The sequence below is a fragment of the Amphiprion ocellaris genome, chromosome 6 (assembly GCF_022539595.1).
Source record: "Amphiprion ocellaris isolate individual 3 ecotype Okinawa chromosome 6, ASM2253959v1, whole genome shotgun sequence".
In the NCBI taxonomy this organism is placed as follows: domain Eukaryota; kingdom Metazoa; phylum Chordata; class Actinopteri; family Pomacentridae; genus Amphiprion; species Amphiprion ocellaris.
In genome coordinates this window covers 38,870,189-38,890,322 of record NC_072771.1, presented here as the reverse complement: position 1 = coordinate 38,890,322, position 20,134 = coordinate 38,870,189, and the positions used below count along the sequence as shown (strand labels likewise).

The 20,134-nt window shown below is 36.8% G+C and overlaps 1 protein-coding gene across 3 annotated transcripts in view; it reads right to left on the bottom strand.

Moving 5' to 3' along the window:
- adamts3 (ADAM metallopeptidase with thrombospondin type 1 motif, 3) overlaps positions 1 to 20,134 on the bottom strand; it is a 264,743-nt gene that overhangs the window by 11,978 nt on the left and 232,631 nt on the right. For all 3 annotated transcript variants that reach the window (XM_055011322.1, XM_055011323.1, XM_055011324.1), the window contains 3 exons: positions 13,095 to 13,251; positions 11,679 to 11,811; positions 5,732 to 5,939 (listed from right to left, as the gene is read on the bottom strand). In XM_055011322.1, coding sequence (XP_054867297.1) covers positions 5,732 to 5,939; positions 11,679 to 11,811; positions 13,095 to 13,251 — 498 coding nt within the window. The remainder of the gene's footprint in view (positions 1 to 5,731; positions 5,940 to 11,678; positions 11,812 to 13,094; positions 13,252 to 20,134) is intronic.

Genomic DNA, 20,134 nt, shown 5'->3' with positions numbered 1-20,134 from the left:
CCTGAACTCAACCGTAGAGTTTGTAGAAAAATCAACAAACTTTACTGTCATTGTGTTTCCACACAGCGAAATTACAATTGGTGACTCCCAGCTATATATAAAAAAATAGAAAAAGGCACACTATGTACAAATAAAATTTTAAAAAATACTTAAAAGAAGAGGAGGGATCTCAGCTTTATTCTGTTTTTCACTTTATCGGGTTGGTACAAAAGAGCAAACTGGATCAGATACACCAATTATTATTCTTGTTATTGTGTTGATTTTAATATATTTGTAAAGCCACTGTATAATCCACACCAGCTGAGGAATTTTCTGGCTTTTTTTTTAAACGGAGAAATATGAAGAAAAAAAAAAGTCCATCTGGCAGCTTTAAACACATACTGACAGTCATTTGAAGTCCAAGATCTTTGCAGAATACACACTATCATCCTGGCAATGTTGAGCAAAAATTAGTTTCCATTTAAAATAATCAGTTTGCTTTAGTGCCATTTATCTCATCTATACCTTTTAAATGTGGTTGTATCTGCAGACACATTTAAGAGTTATGATACCTGATGCAAACACCTATAAGATTTACTATTCCAACTATAGTAACCCATAATGACATAAAAAAAACAACAAATGAATTATTTTGGGGTAATACAAATATATTATTCGCCAAATGAGCTGAAGATTGACAAAAAATAGCTTAGTAGCTCTGACAAAACTCGACACAAACTACTGATAAATTCTTTTTACTTTTACTTGTAAATGAGGAATGATAAATGACTGCAAAACACTTAAAAACTGGACACTTGGTTGGGTTTATAGACTGAAAATTAATGTTTCTTTGCCACATTGTAGAGATTTCCAGCTACGTGTTAGATAAATAAACATAACACCTAATAATGAAAGCTAAACCTCATGGTGGATGTAAACTGTTCCATCATTAAACAGATGTTTCTTCTCTTACGTGCACAAATGACAACAAAACATTTATACAAGGGGTCCTCGGTTTATGACGTCCTCGACCTACAGCGTTTGATCGTTACGCCAGAACTGGTTATGTGGAACTAGTTAACGATCAGAGCGGATAAATACGTCGGCACGGCGCTATCAGACGGCTTTGTTTCCATTCTCTGGTTGTACGTCACCTTGGGTTGTGCTACATTCACTAACTTCTTGTCCTTCATTATGGCTCCCAGCATAAGTCAGACTCTTCTGATGCTTGGAAGAAAAGGAAAGCCGTCTCCATGAAAGTGAAATTAGATAGAATAAAACACTGGGAACAGGGCAAACTAATCCATATCGTGATGCACGGAACGCCGGAGTTCCGACTTAGAGCAAAAATACGTCAGAACAGAACTCTGATGTAAGTCGAGGACCTGATGTATCTTTAAAAAGAGACTGTCTGAAAGCAAAAACATCACTCATATCACTGATTGCATCCATTTCACACCTTTCTAAAGCCCTTTTCAGACATGAGACATAACATTTATCAGTCTGGTAAAGTCATCTTTATGTTTTTCTATCCACCACACGGATGGAAAGAGCAACAGTTTGTGTGTGATATTTGTCATAAACTAGAGACTGGACATTACACTAAGTGACATACAATGCTGACATAAAATACTGTTTACATGCATTCATCTGTCCATGTTTATTCTATTTTGTTGGATTTTATTCGATTTCATTTACCTCCCACACTCTATTGCATGTGTTTTGCATCCTTTGCACATGTTGTAATACTTAATATAGTCTTGTTTTATATGTTCATTTGATTTTATTAGTTAGTGTTATTAATTTAGCTTGTTATCAATGCACCATCCAGAGCCCCCATGTATGATGATAAAAAAGCTATTCTATTCTATTCTATTCTATTCTATTAATAATAGGTAGCTTTTTAACTGTCAAACAACTAATTGAAGGAAAATTCTGTCCACGTGTGATGATAATCTAACTATGATTTTATCAACAGTAAAATAAAAACATCCGTTAAGGCAGTTGCTATGGAGAAAATGATGTATCTGCAGCTGATATACTGTGACAGAATCAGCTGGATAATTCTGATCTATCCTGCTTCCATGTCGGGGATTACTTCTGATTCCAAGTAACTAATAAAGCTACTGCCGTTGTGAGTGATCAAGATTTGCTATGTGCTAAATAAGCCAAAGATCCTGCTGCTGGTAGTTAATAAACTCAGAGGAAATAATTCTAAACAGGTGGAAGCAACACGCGAAACATCAACTCCTGTTAACATTATTTTCAAAACCCAGGTTACAATTATTATTAGTGAGTCTAAATAATCTGCTCTGTTCAGACTTTATTGCAGTAAAGTTTATATTTATTCAAGATAGATTCAAGATTCAAAGTGTTAATTGTCATGTTTCCCTGTACTATGAAATTCTTCCTTTGCTATCCACAACGAATGCCAAAAAATGTAAATCTAAGAACAAAATAGATGAACACATAAAATAGATGAATAAAGGCAATGGGCTGTACAAAATAAGGAGTAGTGCAACATCCGTTTATGTACATTTCAGTTGATAATAAAGTGAAAGAGAGCAGTTATTTCAGATTTTTGGCAGCAAACTGTTTTTTTGCCCAATATTGGTACTAAAATGTTGGAAAAAGTTTACTCATTTTGCTTCACACAACCCAAATACATCGCTTGTGCATGACAATCTGCTACTGCAATGCAACTCATGCTTGTGTTGTGCTGAAAATGATGCAAAAATGTTACTACGTCTGACCTCATGAGACATTCAGACATTAAACCGCCTCATTCAGCTGCATCACATTAAAGGAAAGGATGTATAAAAGTAACTAATGGCAGCAGGTTTTAGAGAAAGAAAGAAGTCACTTAAATCAGGTAAAAACTTTTGCTTTCAGATGTTATTGCTCAACAATTTATATAAATAAAAAACACTGTATAAAACCTTGAATCAAAGTGATGTTCCCACTGTGTAAATCTTGAAAAACTCATACAATTTCCACCCGTGAATGGATGCAGCTGCAGCAGTAAACAAACCATTAATCTTTCTGTGGATACGACCCTCGGCGGCTGTTTTTAGACTAAGATCTCCCGCTGAATGTAAATGTCAGGAAGACAATTAGGCTGAAATGCGTTTACTCCAGGATGAAATACTGAGAGCTGGAGCCTCAATGTTCTCAGAGGAAACTCAGAGTGAACTGGTTGTAACACAGCAGAAAGTCCAGCTCAGGTATTTAAATGAAAGGTTCTCAGTGGGGCTGAGGTCTGGACTCTGTGGAGGACAATCCATCTCCTGCTCCCTGATTCACTCATTCTCAATGTGACCCCATGAATCCTGGCATCATCATCTTGGAACATGTCCATGTCATCAGGGAAGAAAACCTCCACTGATGGAAAGACCTGGTCATTCAATATCTTCAGGTATCAGCTGACCTCATTCTTTGGGAACATAATGTTGGTGAACCTGACCAACCCCGGATCATAACTCTAACCCCCACAGGCTGGTAGGCACTAGACATGATGAGGGCATCACTTCATCTGCCTCTCTTCTTACCCTGATGCCCCCATCACTTAAGAACAGGGTAAATCTGGACTCATCAGACCTCATGACCTTCTTCCATTGATCCAGAGTCCAATCTTTATGCTCCACAGCAAACTGAAGCCTTTTTATCTGATCATCCTCACTGATCAGTGGTTTTCTAAGAGCTGCAGCTGTTTAGTCCTGATCCTTTGAGTTTCCTTCACATTGTGGGTGTGGAAATGCTCTTAGTTTCACCATTAAACAGCCATGAGTTGTACTGTTGGTTTCCTACAATCATCTAAGGGTTTGTTCCTGGAAGATGATGGTTCTCCACTATCTTTCAGGTTCTAATGATGTGTTGGATGGTTCTTATCCTGATTGTAGTCGTTTCAGAAATCTTCTTAGTTGTTGTCTTTGCTTGATGCAGGCAAATAATTTGACCCTTCTGAGACAGATTAACATCCTTTCCATGACCACAGGATGTCTTCCAACATGGTTGTTTCAGGAATGAGAAGCTCCTCACTGCATCAGCTAGAGTCAAATAAGTTGTTGCAGCTGAAACGTCTTCATCACTGCAGTAATTATCAAATGGAAGGCTCTTATCTATTTTCTTAGTTATATCCAGGTGGTGACTTTTTTCTGGACAGGCTGTGTATTAAATATGAAATAAACATTAACTAGACATGATCCAAGAGTCCAGGCTCTAGAGCAGGGGTGTCAAACATGTGGCCTGCGGGCCACAACCGGCCCTCCAGAGGGTCCAATCTGACTGTGGGACGACTTTGTAAAGTGTAAAAATTCCAGAGAAGACATTAACTGCAATTTGTAAAACTATAAATTTAAAATAACTTCTTGATCACGACAAGTTGTTTTGATCATAAAGTAAAATACTAGACTGCTCGTTGTTTTGTCATTTTGTGTCTCATTTTTGTAATATTTTGTTATGTTTTGGCCGTTTTTTTAATTGTTTGTCTCATGTTTTTGTCGTTTGTTTCTCGTTTTTGTTGTTTTGTGTTTCCTTTATTTCTCGCTTGTGTTTTTTGTCTTATTTTTTTCATTTTGTGTTTTGCTTTATTTGTTGTTTTTTGTGTTATTTTTGTCATTTTGTGTTTTTTTTGTCACACTTGTGTTGTTAGTCTATTTTTGGTTCGTTTTGCTTCTCGCTTTTATCATTTGTGTCTCATTTTTGTAATATTTTGTCTTGTTTTCGTCGTTTGTCTCATGGTTTTGTCCTTTTGATTCTTGTTTTTGTCGTTTTGTGTTTCCTTTTTGTCTCGCTTGAATTTTTTTGTCTTATTTTTGTCATTTTGTGTTTTGCTTTATTTATTGTTTTGTGCATCACTTTTGTCACTGTGGATTTTTTTGTATCACTATGTTGTTAGTCTATTTTCTTGTCATTTTGTTTCTTGCTTTTGTCGTTTTGTGTCTCGTTTTTATAATATTTTGTTGTGTTTTAGTCTGTTTTTTGTCTGACTGTGAACTTTTTTGCACTAAAACAAAGAAAAAAATTGGAGTTGTGGTTATTTATCGGTTATTATGCTCTGTTTTTACTGGTACGGCCCACTGGAGATCAGATTGGACTGAATGTGGAACCTGAACTGAAATGACTTTGACAGTCCTGCTCTAGCCGAAGTAAAAAACTATTATTTATGTATTATTTATGTATGGAATCTGTATCACCAGAAACTCCAGTGAACTCACATGACTGTAGAGAGAGTATATGTTGCATATAAAGAGCTATTTTCCAACCGCACTATCAAAAATCTGCACCCAGCCCACAGAAATTAACTGCTGACACAACGAATCACATCTTATTAGCTCTTATCTGCAGCCCACTGCTCAGCGGGTGTCTGACTTATTGGATTTTTTGATGGATTTTTGGGTCTCATTTGGGAAAACTGATGGAAAGTCTGGCGTGTTTTCAGATGAGATGCGACAGTGTTCTAAATTAAACATTATGGATGCCTCATGTTTTATTTTCACACATAATCCTGTCAAGGTCTGAAGCCACAGCTGCATCGTTGCACTTTAGGAGCTGCTGTATAGACATAAATCTGCAGAAAAACCCATCGCTGGTAGACAGGAAGCCGACACGGTTGATTTGAAAGAAGACTGCATGAAAAACTTAATCAGACGGATCTTTGGCCAAATGATCCACACTTGGCCTAAACAGGAGCAGAATTGATTGGATGTTCAGCTGTTTGGTCTGATAAACGCCTCCTCCACCTGGATCATACCTCCGACCAGGCTCCCGTCCTCCACTGGGCAGGACACGACACTCTGTTGCAGGGCCTCCGACTCTCAGGCTTCTCGCCGCTGCAGTATTTGCTGTGGACGGATCGGTTGGTGCCGTCGTGGAGGAACTGGACGCAGCGGACGGTCCGGATCTGGAAGCCCAGACTGCCGCAGGTCTTGGTGCAATGCTCCCATTCGTCTGAGATCCACCTGGACGGATGAACAGGAAGATCATGTAAACACTAAAGCAACTCTCTATCCACAGATTCCCAGCCTGATGGTCAGAAGATGGACCTGAAGCACCATTAGATGATTCATGTTCTGCTGCAAAAAATATATTAATTTAAACTGTTTCAGACTTTTCTCTCATGATTGCTGTGGGGTCATTTCATCTCAGATCCTCAGGGACCTTTTGCCTTCAGAAGATGAGAATAATGATGAACATAACATTTATTATCCTGTATATTTGAGATTATTGTGACATGCAGCTACATGTGGTTCAGAAAATATCACGATTATTGACTTGTGCAAGTTTTTGGGTCATTTTGTGTCTCTTTGTGGTCATTTTCTGTATCTCTGTGGTAATTTTGTGTTTCTTTATGGTCTATTTATGTTTGTCTATGTCTTTTTTGTGTGTCCTTTTTGTCATCTTGTGTCTCTGTAGTCATTTTGCATATCTTTCTGATCATTTTGTGTTGATTTAAGGTAATTTTGTGTCTGTGGTCTTTTTATGTCTGTTTGTGGTCATTTTACATCTCTTTATGTTCATTTTGTGTCTCCTTTTTGTCGTTCTGCATCTATCTTATCATTTTGCATCACTTTGTGGTCATTTTGTGTCTCTATGTTGTTTTGCATATCTTTTTTTTGGTAGTTTTCTGTCTCTTTGTGCTCATTTTGCATCTCTTTGTTCTCATGTTGTATATTTTTATGTTGTTCTGCATATTTTTTGGTCATTTTCTGTCCCTTTGTAGTCATTTTGCATGTTTTTGTGGTCATTTAGTGCTTATTTATGGTCATTTTGCATCTCTTTGGGGTCATTTTGTGTCTCCTTTTTGTCATTTTTATGTCTCTTCATGTTCTGTTTGTGTCTCTTCATGGCCATTTTGTGTGTCTTTGTGTTATTTTGTGGTCAGTTTGTCTCTCTTTGTGGTCATTTTGTCTCTCTTTGTGGTCATTTTGTGTCTCTTTGTGGTCATTTTACGTCTCTTTGTGGTCATTTTGCGTCTCTTTGTGGTCATTTTACGTCTCTTTGTGGTCATTTTGCGTCTTTTTGTGGTCATTTTACGTCTCTTTGTGGTCATTTTGCGTCTCTTTGTGGTCCTTTTGCGTCTCTTTGTGGTCATTTTACGTCTCTTTGTTGGCATTTTGCGCCTCTTAGTGGTCATTTTACGTCTCTTTGTGGTCATTTTGCGTCTCTTTGTGGTCCTTTTGTGCCTCTTTGTGGTCATTTTACATCTCTGTCTGATCATTTTCTTTAAGCTGGCTTGCAGGAAAATAACTAAGTGTCCCTCTGTGGCCAATATCTGATTTATGAGCAACAAGACAGCATTTATGTATCACAACACCAAAGCAGAGTTCTCAGATTTATACACTCTGAGGCTGGTTTGGGAAAAGTTCTGTGTTCAGGGGGGAAAAAAGGTAGTTTCCACTTCTCTATTAAATCGTTATTACAATCGTATTTTTTTTGTCTGTTCAGAGAAATGCTACGACACAAAGAGTCTCAGGGTTATGAGATGTGTCTGGTTTTAGCAGAAACTGAGAAGATAATCTGTTTATGTAGGAGTCAGCCAGCACGCTGAGAAACTAACCTTGAGGTTAAACCTAAATTAGTCTCACTAACCCAGTAATCCAGCTCTGGTTGGTCTGCCAGCTCACTGATAGAGGCTTCAATCTGTAAAACCGTCACGCTACCAGCTCATCTTTGACACGGAAAAAACCTCAAGTCGAGAAGAGTCAAGTATCAGCTTCTAGAAAACTGCTGCTTTTTACAATGTTTAAATGCTGTATATGTGGTTTGTACTGCACACAGCTCCCCCGTGTATTTTTACTCCGCCAAGGAATGGTGGAGTTATGCGAGTTACGTTTGTCTGTGAATCTGTCTGTCTGTCTGTGTGAAACATTAGTGAAAAACTGAGCAACAGATTTGGTTGAAATTTTCAGAGAAGGTCAGAAATGACACAAGGACCAAGTGATTAGATTTTGGCAGTGATGCGGCTTATAGTCTGGATCTACAGCTTTGTGAAAGATTTCCCATTGGGAGATATAGCAGCCATGTGAACACTGTGTCAGTTACCTGCTGACGATCACATGATTGCATCCTACTACAAATTGACTGTGATTTACCAGTTGGAAATCATACAAGGAACAAATGATTAAACTGTGGGCTGTTTCTGAGTCCCATCAATTCCTGCCGTCTGCTACATATTTAGGTCACGCAATGCAGTAAACCCTAGCCAGACATGTTAAGCTCAGCTGTCAGCCTTTTTGAACACAAATCCACCTTTCTGTCCTTCACTCGTTCCTTCACAGTAAGAGCTTGTCTCCATTCCAGCTGCTTCTAAGTTTAGACATATCCTTTGCTCGACAGCAACAGCTGGAACCATTGTCTTTAATCTTTATTTGAATTTTCGGACTTTTCAGCAGCATCTTCGTCATGTCAAGAAACCGCTTCTTAGAGAATCACTTCCTGTGCTGCTGGAATGGTGACAAAATAAAAGCCTGCAACATTAAAAACACGTCTTCAAAATAAAAGCATGGAAGGAACGGTTATTTTAACAGCAGCAAAACAAAGGTTTGCCAAAAGTGATGAACTGATCAACAGACTTTCGTAACAGTAATTTACACGCAATTTGGTATCCATACATAACATGCACATGCATAACACATGCTTGTGCTCAGCGCAAGGTCATTTTTTATTAAAGATTTCATCCGTCAGAAATGATAGGTCAACTGAACAGCCTTGGAGGAGGACTGCGCTCTCTGAGTGCTTTTCTAGTTCTAATTTAATATTCATGTATGTTCAGCAACGTCCATCTTTACAAATCTCCTCTCCTCAAACTAACATTAAACCTTTTCTCTCTATGGTGATTCAAACATTTCCATGCTTCTATTCTTTCTTTTAGTAGGACTGTTAAGGTGATTAACCTTTCAAGAACACGATTTTTACAGATTCTTATACAGCAGCGGTAATAAAAAGCATGATTTCTTCTCAAACGGCTGCAGTTCAGATTTTTCTAGGAGATTTTTAGAGTTTAAATTTGCACAATAATGTGCTTTTAAAAATGTTTTATGGTTTTGTGAATGCACTGAAAGGATTGTTGCTTAAAGGAATTTTATTGAATTCTATTTTATTTTACTTCTCTTTGTGGCCATTTTGTGTCTCCTTTTTGTTGTTTTGTGTATCACTGTGGTCATTTCGTTTCTCTTTTTTGTCATTTTGCTTCTTTTTGTGATCATTTTATATTGACTTCTGTTCATTTTTTGTCTCTCGTCATTTTGTATCTGTGTTCATTTTGTGTCTCTTTATGTAGTTTTGTGTATCTGTGTGGCCATTTTGCTTCTTTTTTTTGCCATGTTACATTTATTTCTGTTAATTTTGTGTCTCTCTTTTGTCATTTTACATTTCTTTTTTGTCATTTTGCTTGTCTTTGTGGTCATTATACACGTAGTTCTATTAATTTTGTGTCTCTTTTATGTCATTTGGCATCTCTTTGTGGCCATTTTGCTTCTCTGTGGTCATTTTACAGTAATTTCTGTTAATTTTGTGTCTCTCTTTTCTCATTTTTGTATCTATTTGTCGTCATTTCATGTCTCTTTATGTTGTTTTGTGTATCTTTGTGGATTCTGAATTGAACACCAGCGTGATGAAAAACAACAGGGAAACGTCACGCCTTTGATAAAAGCTGAAGGTGGGTCAACTTTTACTAATTAATGAGATTATCAGAGAGTTGAGGTGAAGATTTTCATACCTTTGTTGTATCTAATTCAGGGAATTATAAGAATTTATTCCAAGAAAAAACACAAAAAGAGAGAAAAAACTCAGGGTATTTTTCAGATTAAATCCCTCAGTGCCTGAGAACCTGAAATTACTCCCACAGTGCTGAGACGGTAAATAACGTGGGAGGAAAAAAGGCAAACACAACTGAAAGTGATTCAGTGTGGGATCCAGGAGATGAGCGGCTTTGAACACAACATTCAACGACTCCAGATAGAAAATTACTTAAAGAGAATTTCTTCTGCAGCGGTGAAATGTTTGCTAACACAAAACCTGAGCGCTCTGAATGCAGATAAACTTTTTCTAAACTTCTCACTCGTCAGAAACGAAGCCACCATTCTGCTGACGTTTCCTTTGCATCGCCAAGTTCCTTTAAAATCCACAATCGAGAGCTAAACTGCAGCATTTTATCTCCTGTCAAACGGCGGCAGGAATCAGAAGTTTAAACTGGTTGAATACCGAACCTCTCGCTGCGGTAAATTCTCCCAAAGGGGCTGTAAATGTGTTTGAATGCATGAAAATGCATTAATATTTAACACGGGACAATGAGACCATGTGGAGCATCTATTAAACATAAAACTGGAAGCACTCAAAACGACCCGGGAGGATTCTGTATACATGCGGTTCAGTTTCACGATTTTATAGCGTTAGTTTGGTCAAATCACAGCTTTTTACAAGGCTGGTTGCACAAATCAAGGTCACTGATTTATCTTATATCTTAAAGTTGCAGCACCATGTTTCACTGCCCTTCATTGTTTTTTCATTCCTTGGCCTTTAAATCCTTTAAGTTAAACTTAACTAAAAAGATAATATTATATTTTCTGGTCTACTATACTAATTTTAAATGCTTTAATGTTCTAAAAGCACATTATTTTTCTCATACTGTACATTTCTTCTGCTCAGTTTTAGCTCTGATCTCTTTAAGGCCCGCCTCCTGGAAAGATCTGCTCTGCTCTGATTGGTCAGCTGGCCCAACGACAGTCATGTAATTGTAGTTACAACTAACCACAACTTCAGATATTAGAGGAGATGGGTATAGTTTTAGTTTAAGTGGCTCTAGAGAGGAAATAACGGTGATGAAGCTGCTACTTTTTGTCTGTTCACTGCAGTTTACATTTATTTTCTCCTTCTAGCAGATTCATTTAACCTGAGGGTTTGTTTACAGCCCGTCTAATGCTTTTTCTCTTTCTTTCTCTCTGAGATGTTTTCAGTGATTTTACATCCCTGCAATTAACCCTGAGAGTCCACAGTTATTAATATTGAATACCGATGGCTTAAACTATTGATTTGAGAGGCAGGTTCTTTATGAAATTGGACTTTTAATGGTTGGATTTGGTCTCTGCTGGGAACATAAAAGATTGAGAAACTGCTGTTTTTCAGACGTAGGTGAAGTAAAGTTACAGAAACTCAACACTGACAAACCTGTCTGGAGGTCTGCTTTACTTTTCAGTGCTGCTTCTGACAGAAATCTGTCTGTAAAGAAGACTTTCAAAGAAATGACATTGAGGTTAAGGCTTCTATACTGATGTTAGAGACAATCAGACATATTTTCTCTGCATTAAAACTTTAGATCTCCTCTGAGAAGCTTTCAGCGATGAACTGCTGGACTGGATCAGCAAAAAAAAGACCTTTAATCCTTCAAGGCTGTCACATTTACTATGGTTTGTCTGCACTGTCACACTCAATTTACTTCTCTTTCTGTTCATTTTGCATCTCTTTTTGTTATTTTACGTCTCTTTGTGTTGTTTTGTGTCTGTGTATGGTCATTTTGTGTCTCTTTCTGTTCAGAACTGAACAGAACTTCTTATTTTCACTCCTTTATCACAAACCAGGAGATGATGTAAATTCAACTCATGCTGAGAGAAGAAAATGTACCATTGTTTTCTTAACATACTGCAGCCAAAGTCCCAGTTTGAATGCAATAAACTCTTGTCAAACTCTGTCTTTGTACTCACTGAGGCTGAGTGCAGTCCTGGAGGTTACACATTCTGCGGATGGGTTTCGGCTTCTTGTTGGCGTCGCAGTATCCTCGGTGGACCATCTTAGAGTCTCCTTTCTTTCGACAGCCGTACTTTGTGTACTGAAACCCTGAGAAAGAAGTGGAGGTTGGAGGTGTGTCATGACACATTCTTTAGAAAAAAGACAGGATAATGTAAAATCTACCATCTTAAGAACGAGGATTTGGAATCAAACTTTGAGGACAGACAGAGCAAAATGTGTCTTCAGCACAACAATTCAAATTAAAAAAGCTGGAAGGACCATTTGTAATCTTTTCTACTCAGCTTTTAATTGTTTTTAGACACTATAAGACTGAAGTGAGACGCTATGTTCGAAAAGTTTGTATGAGGATTAAAATAGCACATGAGAGGAAACAGCAATGAGAAGAAACTCACATTTTCTGAGACTGAAGTCCTAAATTAATTAGATAAACCTCAGATAATTTCTGAGACTGAAGTGCTACATTTGCAAGAAAAACTCTAAGTTTTTAAATCATTAAAGTGAGGAATTATCTGCTATTTTTTGAGATTAAAATGTTAAATCTATGAGGAACAACCTCTGGCAATGTTGAGATTCAAGTGGTAAATTAAAAAAAAACAAAACCCACACATTTTCTGAGATGAAAACCCTAATCAATTAAAAAATTGCAGATATTTTCTGAGATTAATATTCTAAATTTTTCATAAAAATCTGAGATATTTTCAGAGATTAAAAGGGTAAATTTATGAGAAAAAACTGACAGTTTTTGCGAATGAAGTGCTACATTTAGAAGACAAACCTTAGATATTTTTATAGATTAAAGTGCAATTTTTTTCAGATTAAAGTGCAAAATTTATGAGACAAATCTCAGATGCTTTCAGAGATGAAAGTGCTAAATTTATCAATAAAACCTCAGATAATTTCTGATATTAAAGGGATAAATTTATCAGAAAAACCTGGCATACCTTTTTTGAGAATGAAGTGCTACATTTACATGAGAAACATTATATATTTCCTAACATTAAACTGCAATTTTTTTCAGATTAAAGTGCTAAATTTATGAGAAAAATCTCATTTTCTGGTATTAAAGGGGTAAAAATAATGAGAAAAACCTGATATACTTTTTGAGAATGAAATGCTACATTTACAAGACAAATCTCAAATATTTTAAAGTGTGACATTTACGAGGAAAACCTCAGATTGTGTAAAAAACTAAAAATTACAGCCGATAAGCTACGATTGACTCAGCTGGGACAGGAAATCAGGTGACTGTGGATGAAATGTGGATAAAAACTGAACAGAGAGGATGACAGTCAGATAATCAGCCTAAATCTGAAGAAAAATGAATTATTCATTTTCACTGGAGTTGAATTTGATGTTAATTCAGTCATTACCTCCAGCACACAGCTTGGAACAGGGCGACCAGCTCTTGAGCGCCCACTCGTAGGTGTCCTCCTGGATGACGTTGTTGTTGTTCACGGGCACCGAGTCTTCGTGGATGATGTACTTGTACATTAAAGTAGATCGCGTTTCATTGTCTCTGGGTATAATCTGCAAACAGCAGGAAGGAGAAAAGACAGAACACAGTGTGTTTTAGCGACGCCTTCCATCCGACGTATTTGCATTAAAATGGTGAATTTGTGCAAATAAATGCATCGGGTCTAATTTCAAGAGACAACGAATAATACGACACACAGACATCGAAAGATATTCATCCTCCTTCTGTCTTTTATATGATTATATTATCATGTTAATATTGAGGAGTTAATATTTAACACAGGTGACCTTCAGAGAAAATGAAAACCCACACGGTCCTTGAAGACAGCACAGAGAATTATCATTAACATGCCTTTAAATTTAAATGTAAGGCCTTTATCTAATATCCAGTCATTCAGAACATCATGGTGTGGATGGTACATTTCATATCACGATATAATTCAAATATGAGTTAATTAAATGTGGAGGTGTTGCATGAAACCACATCACAATCAGCACTGATCATATTATACAGCAGTCAGAAACAATTCACAGTGTTTCTACTGGATTAGTTCTAGTGTTTTTATTATAAAAAGATAAAAAATAAAAAAACATCTTCGCATCTCAGTGGCTAACTCAGCGTTTTTCTTGAGAGGTCACTGCTGTCAATCTGTTTATGGTTTAACTGTAAAAGAGGTCTCTAATCTCAATGGGAATAAATAAAATCATCATTGACATTTACGACTCCTTTGATGATTTTTTAAAAAAATTCAAAATAGAAATGATCAACAATTCATTCCTTTTGAACAGATAGGACTTCAGATTCATTTTTCATTCGGATTTTTCACTCAAATTTTAAAATGTATCTGTATAAAATAAACCACCAAAAAGACACCGTTTACCAGAGACAGCAATGGTCAAAATAGATTTGTTGGGTGCTCAGTTTTCCAGCAGTCTTTGAAGTAGTCATGGGCAATGAAATAGAAGCTTAAAATCATAATGATTCTACGTCTCATTTAAATATTTACCAAAAAATAAACTATTGGCACTAAGTAGATTCTGTAAAAAATAAAAAAATCTGTGCTTGTCTGCTTAATCATGAAGCCATTAGTGACTCAGCTGTTACCAAAAGTGACGTGACAAAAATTCAAGGACTTTTCAACTTACTTGCATATTTAGACGGGGCAGATAGGAGTTTAGAATGGAAACAAATGAAACATGTAAAGTAATAAATTAGTACTCCGCTAAGGCTGCTCAGTCCGTCATTTCCGACGGCTGAAATCTTGAAAAGAAATCACAGCACCACAGAATGAGTCCATTTAGTATAGATGTACCCACAAACAACATGACCTTGCGCTGAGCACAGGTGTGTGTTATTCATGTGCACGTTATGTACAGATACCGGATCACGTGACCTAAATATGTAAATGAAAGAAATGGAAAACGGTGCTGGGGAAAGAGACGTCTTGAACGATGGATTAATGGAAGTCCATTTTATTTTCCTCTCAGTCTCTCTTCCAGTCTCGTCTTTGCTCTGAGAAAACACCGCCTGCAGTTCAACCCAGAGGTCCCTGAATCCTTGTTATGTGATTATTGGTCATTCAGTAGCGTTGAAAAGTGCTGATTTTTAAAAAATCCCTTTAAATGACTTGGTACAATAAGTACATTTTTTTGAAGGTGACATGCAGATTAAATTAAATTTAGATGAATTATGACAATTTTAGGCTCATTTTTGGTCATTTTTTCCTGCTGAAACTGTTCAAAAGTTGAAAATCCAACTTTTCTTTCTGTTCTGTTATATAATTAAAATACTAAATAATAATCATTTTGTTGACTTTACAATAAACAAAGGGATTCTGATGAATTATCACAATTTTAAGCGTATTTTTCCACCTACTTTTTCCAAATTGAACTGCACATCTACGCATGATTAGTTCAGCAATTCTCAAAAAGTTCACATAAACTCCACCAAGGAACGCAGAGAAGTTATGTGATGATCGGCATGTGTTTGTCTGTCTGTCTGTCTGTCTGTTACCAACATTACTCTAAAACAGACCAACAGATTTGGATGAAATTTTCAGGGAAGGTCAGAAATGACACAAGGACTAAGTGAATAGATTCTGGCAGAGATGCAGCTTATAGTCTGGATCCATGGATTAGTTAAAGATTTCTGTATCATTGCCAGATAGCGGCACGGTGTCACTGTAACCATGACAACCAGTGAACACTACATCAGCTGCCTGCTGATGATCACATGATTGTGATCCTACTACAAATCCACCGCTGAGGACCACAAACTTTTTAAAGATTTCATCCGTCTGAAATGATATGACTGAGCAGCCTTGGTGGAGTACTGCTCTCTGAGTGCTTTTCTAGTTCTTTATGTTTTCACAGTTTATGCTCTAATAAATGTTGTAATTTTTGCATTTTCTAAAAAAGAAAACATGCCTTTGAAACTCAACGACGATTAAAGTGCAAAGCTGATTTGTACCACAGAGTGAGACTCCTTTAAAGGCTCCTTTAAACACATAGACCCAACAAACTGAAAAGATTCAAAAGTAAATGCACACTTAATGGCTAAATGTTTGTTTTGTGGAGATGTGTTGTGTACAGCTCATGTAGCTCAGAGTTGACTGGAAGTTAAGACTGAGGAGGAGTTACTGAGCAAGCATGGACATCCTAATGAGGCTGAAAAAGTCATCAAAGAGGTGTAAGATATCGAATCTACCTGGAGGAGTCCAAGTTTAAAGGCAGACTGAAAAATCCTTTGCATGCTTCAGGAATCCCACTTAACACTGCACAGGATGTAGACACAGAGTACATGTTTGCTCATTAGTGATCAAGAGAAAACTTGAACATCTGAGGATTCACCACAAGATCCAGACCTCAGGAACAGAGAGGAGTCAAAAGTCCATCAAACATGGATCTTTCAGCATCTAAAGCTGCTGATTTAACCTGCAGAGAAAGTACAGAAGTCTAGAGGAACATCCAAACTCTGAAATTCTTCGAAACACTTCACAAGCAGAGAATGACAAAATAATTCCTGTTTGTTTTCGTGCTGTGTGTAAATTAAAATTTTCATGAAACTGTAGGACGCCTGATGATCATAGCTGCTGTATTATGGGCTGTTTATTAAAGACTCTCTGTCCTGACATAAGAATAATAATCTAGGCAAAGTAAAACTGGCTCAGTCTTCATTTTTGATGTATTTAACTGATTATTTTGTGCTAAAGTAATGATAAAGTGATAATGTGGTCTTGACCTTGCAATATTGCTGCCATGAATTGTATTTAAAGTGATTCAGATGTAAAACTCGTGTTAAATGACCAACAAGGTGCATTTCTAACACTGAACGGTCAAATTTACCTCAATTTTTAGCTTGTTTTTGGTCATTTTCCTGCTGGAACACATGACAAAGTCTAAAATTTGGCTCTTCTTTCTGTTCTGCTTAATAATTTCAAATAATTTTGTTGATTTAGATGAAATATATCAATTTTAGGGTTGTGTTTTGGCAATTTTTAAATGGGTAAATTTAACTCAGCCACTATTATGTCAAACAATGCTGACTTTTTTTCATTGTGTTTGATCTTTAAATGACTCCTGTTGACTGCACTCATCTGACTGGGTCATGATGTTTTCCATATTGATTTTTTTCCAGAAAAACACTAAGATGGAGGTTTTCCACTGAAACTTTTGAGACTTTCGATCTGCCTGTTCCTGCTTTTGAAAATGCAGAGTACACTGCGGTCAAAGATTCTCTTAAAAACTCATTTTCACCCAGAAAGTTTCATTATTTTGTGGATTTAAGCCTCTGAAGAGTCCAGAGAATGTGATGTTGTTTCTGGTAAAACACTGTTGAACTTGAACTGCAGATCTTTATCCAACTTTGCAACCAAAACTTGCAGAAAGTTTCAAAGATATTACTATAGTTGATGCATCTGTGAGTAAGTGAGGCTCAACTAGGATCCAAATCACGGAAATTGAATGATAAATCCAGTGTAGACATTGTTATTGTGGTAAATGACTATTGTAGCTGGAAACGGCGGATTTTTAACCCTCCTGTTGTCTTCATTTATGGACACCAAAAAATATTGTTTCCTTGTCTGAAAAAATATCCAAAAATTCTGCAAAAAAATCCCCAAATTTCTGAAAATCAGTAAAACTTCTAATATTTTCTTTAAGAACATTCACATAAAAATCAACCAAAATCCAGTGAAATTCACTGGATTTTGGTTGATTTTTGTTTTCCACGTTTTCAAACTTTATAACAGGTCAATTTTGACCCGTAGGACAAGGTTGTGAATGAGGCCTTCATAAATCAACTTATCAGAATCAGCTTTAACAGCCAAATACAAACACAACATACAAGGAATTTGGTTTCAGATGTTGGTGTCACCTTCGGAATGAGGAAAGAGAATAATAAAATAACTATACAAAGAAGAAATCAAAGAAGAAAACAAAAATTAACAGCAATTTCTGTGGTAACTGCGGCTGTCCTTGTGTGGAGAATAATCTCCGATGTACAAAGAAGGAAATAACAATAATAACAAAAAACTACTGTGACATTATGAACCCTCAGAGATTTTCAGGCTAATTTCACTACCTTTACTTTTAAGCTCTTATCTCGGTCATTATAAGGATTCAGTCACAAATGCTGCATTTTAAAATAGTCTAAATTATACAGAGCTTCCATGATTTGATCTAACAACACCTGTCATACCAACAGATTTTCTTATATGAGGAGTACAACTGCAGTCAAATTCTATTCTCTGTACAAAGTGGGATGAGATATCAGCACTATGCTGGAGATAATAAAGACATTTGTCATTTTCAAACTGGATAGAAACAGATAGTATCATTCAAAAAAAGGGTAAGTTTTGGTGTTTATATATTTAAACAACGGGGACTTTGTGACTAATTAATCCGAGCAGGAGAGTGAAAATGGGGGAATAACTAGTAAAGATTTGGAGAAATTTAATCTGTCTTCATGTCACTACTTTACAAATACACAAAATTTCAAAGCTTCATTTGTGCTTTGTGACACGAAAATAACATATATAGATACTAAAGTTCCTCTGCAATGACGAGCTCTTGAGTAATTTAAACGGACAAATAACTAGCAAACTGCAGTTTGATTTCATCTGCACTAAACCTCACTGCAATAATATTTTGGGAGCAATTTGACGAGGAAAAATGGAATTTATATCAGGACACTAAGTGAATCTGACTGACTGTAAAATCCATTACTGTCTGTCCACATAACTCCTTTTAGTTTTAGATAAACCACTTTTTCATTTAGCCGTTTTTCCCCCCTATAACTGACTGTACTGACAACACTCTGCCCACCAGAGACCCACAGTTCAATTATGAGGCGTTAATTGGTCTCGACCTGCAGACAGTGAACCATGATTAACTACGATAGAAGCCACGCCGTCATGACTAATGTGCTACTTTTGTCGAAACTAAAATGTTCGGCCAGCTTGTCAGCATATTATTTTGTATTTTCATCGACAATTGCAACCGTTTTTCAAGCAAAAAAAGTCCAAATTAATGTCTGGTGGAATATTTTTCAATCAGAAAAGAACCTTTTTCTAGACTATATAACTGCTAAATACAAAAACATCAGCTTAGTTTGACATTCTTGTCTATGAAATGATCAATCAAGCAAGAAAATCTGCAAATTAGGCGCTATTGTAAATAATAATTAGTTGCATCAGAAAACACTGTCCTCAGAGTGAATAAATTCAAATGAGAGATCTTTATTCTTCCTTCCAGCCGCAGCACAAGCGCTATTAATCATCTCATATCTCATCTGCAAACCTGTAATCTCAGTCCGGTTCCACTTTCACACCTGTTATTAGAAGCTCCTGTAACTAAAGCGGAACAATCATGCTTCATTCAGCTCCAACAAATGACTGAAGTCCAGTGTTTCTGTTCCGCTGGGAGGTCATTGATGCCGTGATCTCTGTCAGGTTTGATTAATGCTGCTGACAGTAGCTCTAAACTCAAAATCTAAGAGTTCAGAGAGTTCCTCCTTGAAAAGTGAGCTGCGCATTGCCGACTGCAGTCAGGGTCGGATCTGATTGGACCCTCACACAGGTTCTCCTAGCCGTCTAAACATTCACATTTAACCTCATCTTTAGGCTTGATGTCACGACACTAATCACTTTCATATCACCAAAAAAGCCCCTTTTGGACGGTGGATACGTAAGATTATAATCGATAGCTGCAGCTCTAGTTGAGTTCCAGTGAATGGACTTGAGGCATCAGATGGGAGGAGTGATCATGTCCACATGTCAGGGATAATTTATAATTACAGGTAAATAACTAAGCTAATATGGTTGTTCCACTAAAGTACATCTGTGCTAAACTTCATAAACTCAGAGCAAAGACTCCTACAAACAGCTGGAAGCAACAAAACTAAACTTCACTTCCTGGTAATGTTTTGTGAGAACCTGAATGACCGTTATTGGTGAGTCTCATTAATCTGAGCTGTTTTCGTCCAAGAAAAGTTTTATTTTTGAGGATATTTCAGTTTGCAATAGATGTAAGCTTTAGTGCAAAGTGAATGAGACGGGTTTTCTGTGGTATTGGTGCACAAACTATGTTTTTTGCGCTCTCTGTGATGTTTTGGACTAATATTGGTGCTAAAATTTGGAAAAAAAATCTTCCCTTAATCACTCCACTTACTGTGACAGCATGCAGTTATGACTTGTCCTGTGTCCTAACAAAAATTTCCATAGGGATTTTTATAGAAAAGGGACTAGAGGGCTCGTTTCGACATGAAGCTGACACGTTCAGATTCCTTTAGATTAACAGACAAGAGGAAAAAGTCTCTAAGAAAGACTCTCTTTCTGTGTGTTGGTTGTTAAGAAAGGTTTTCTGTTATATTGCTGCTTAAACTATGCTTTTTGTGCTCTCTGTAATGTTTTTGGTGCTAAATGCGGAAAAAACTTCC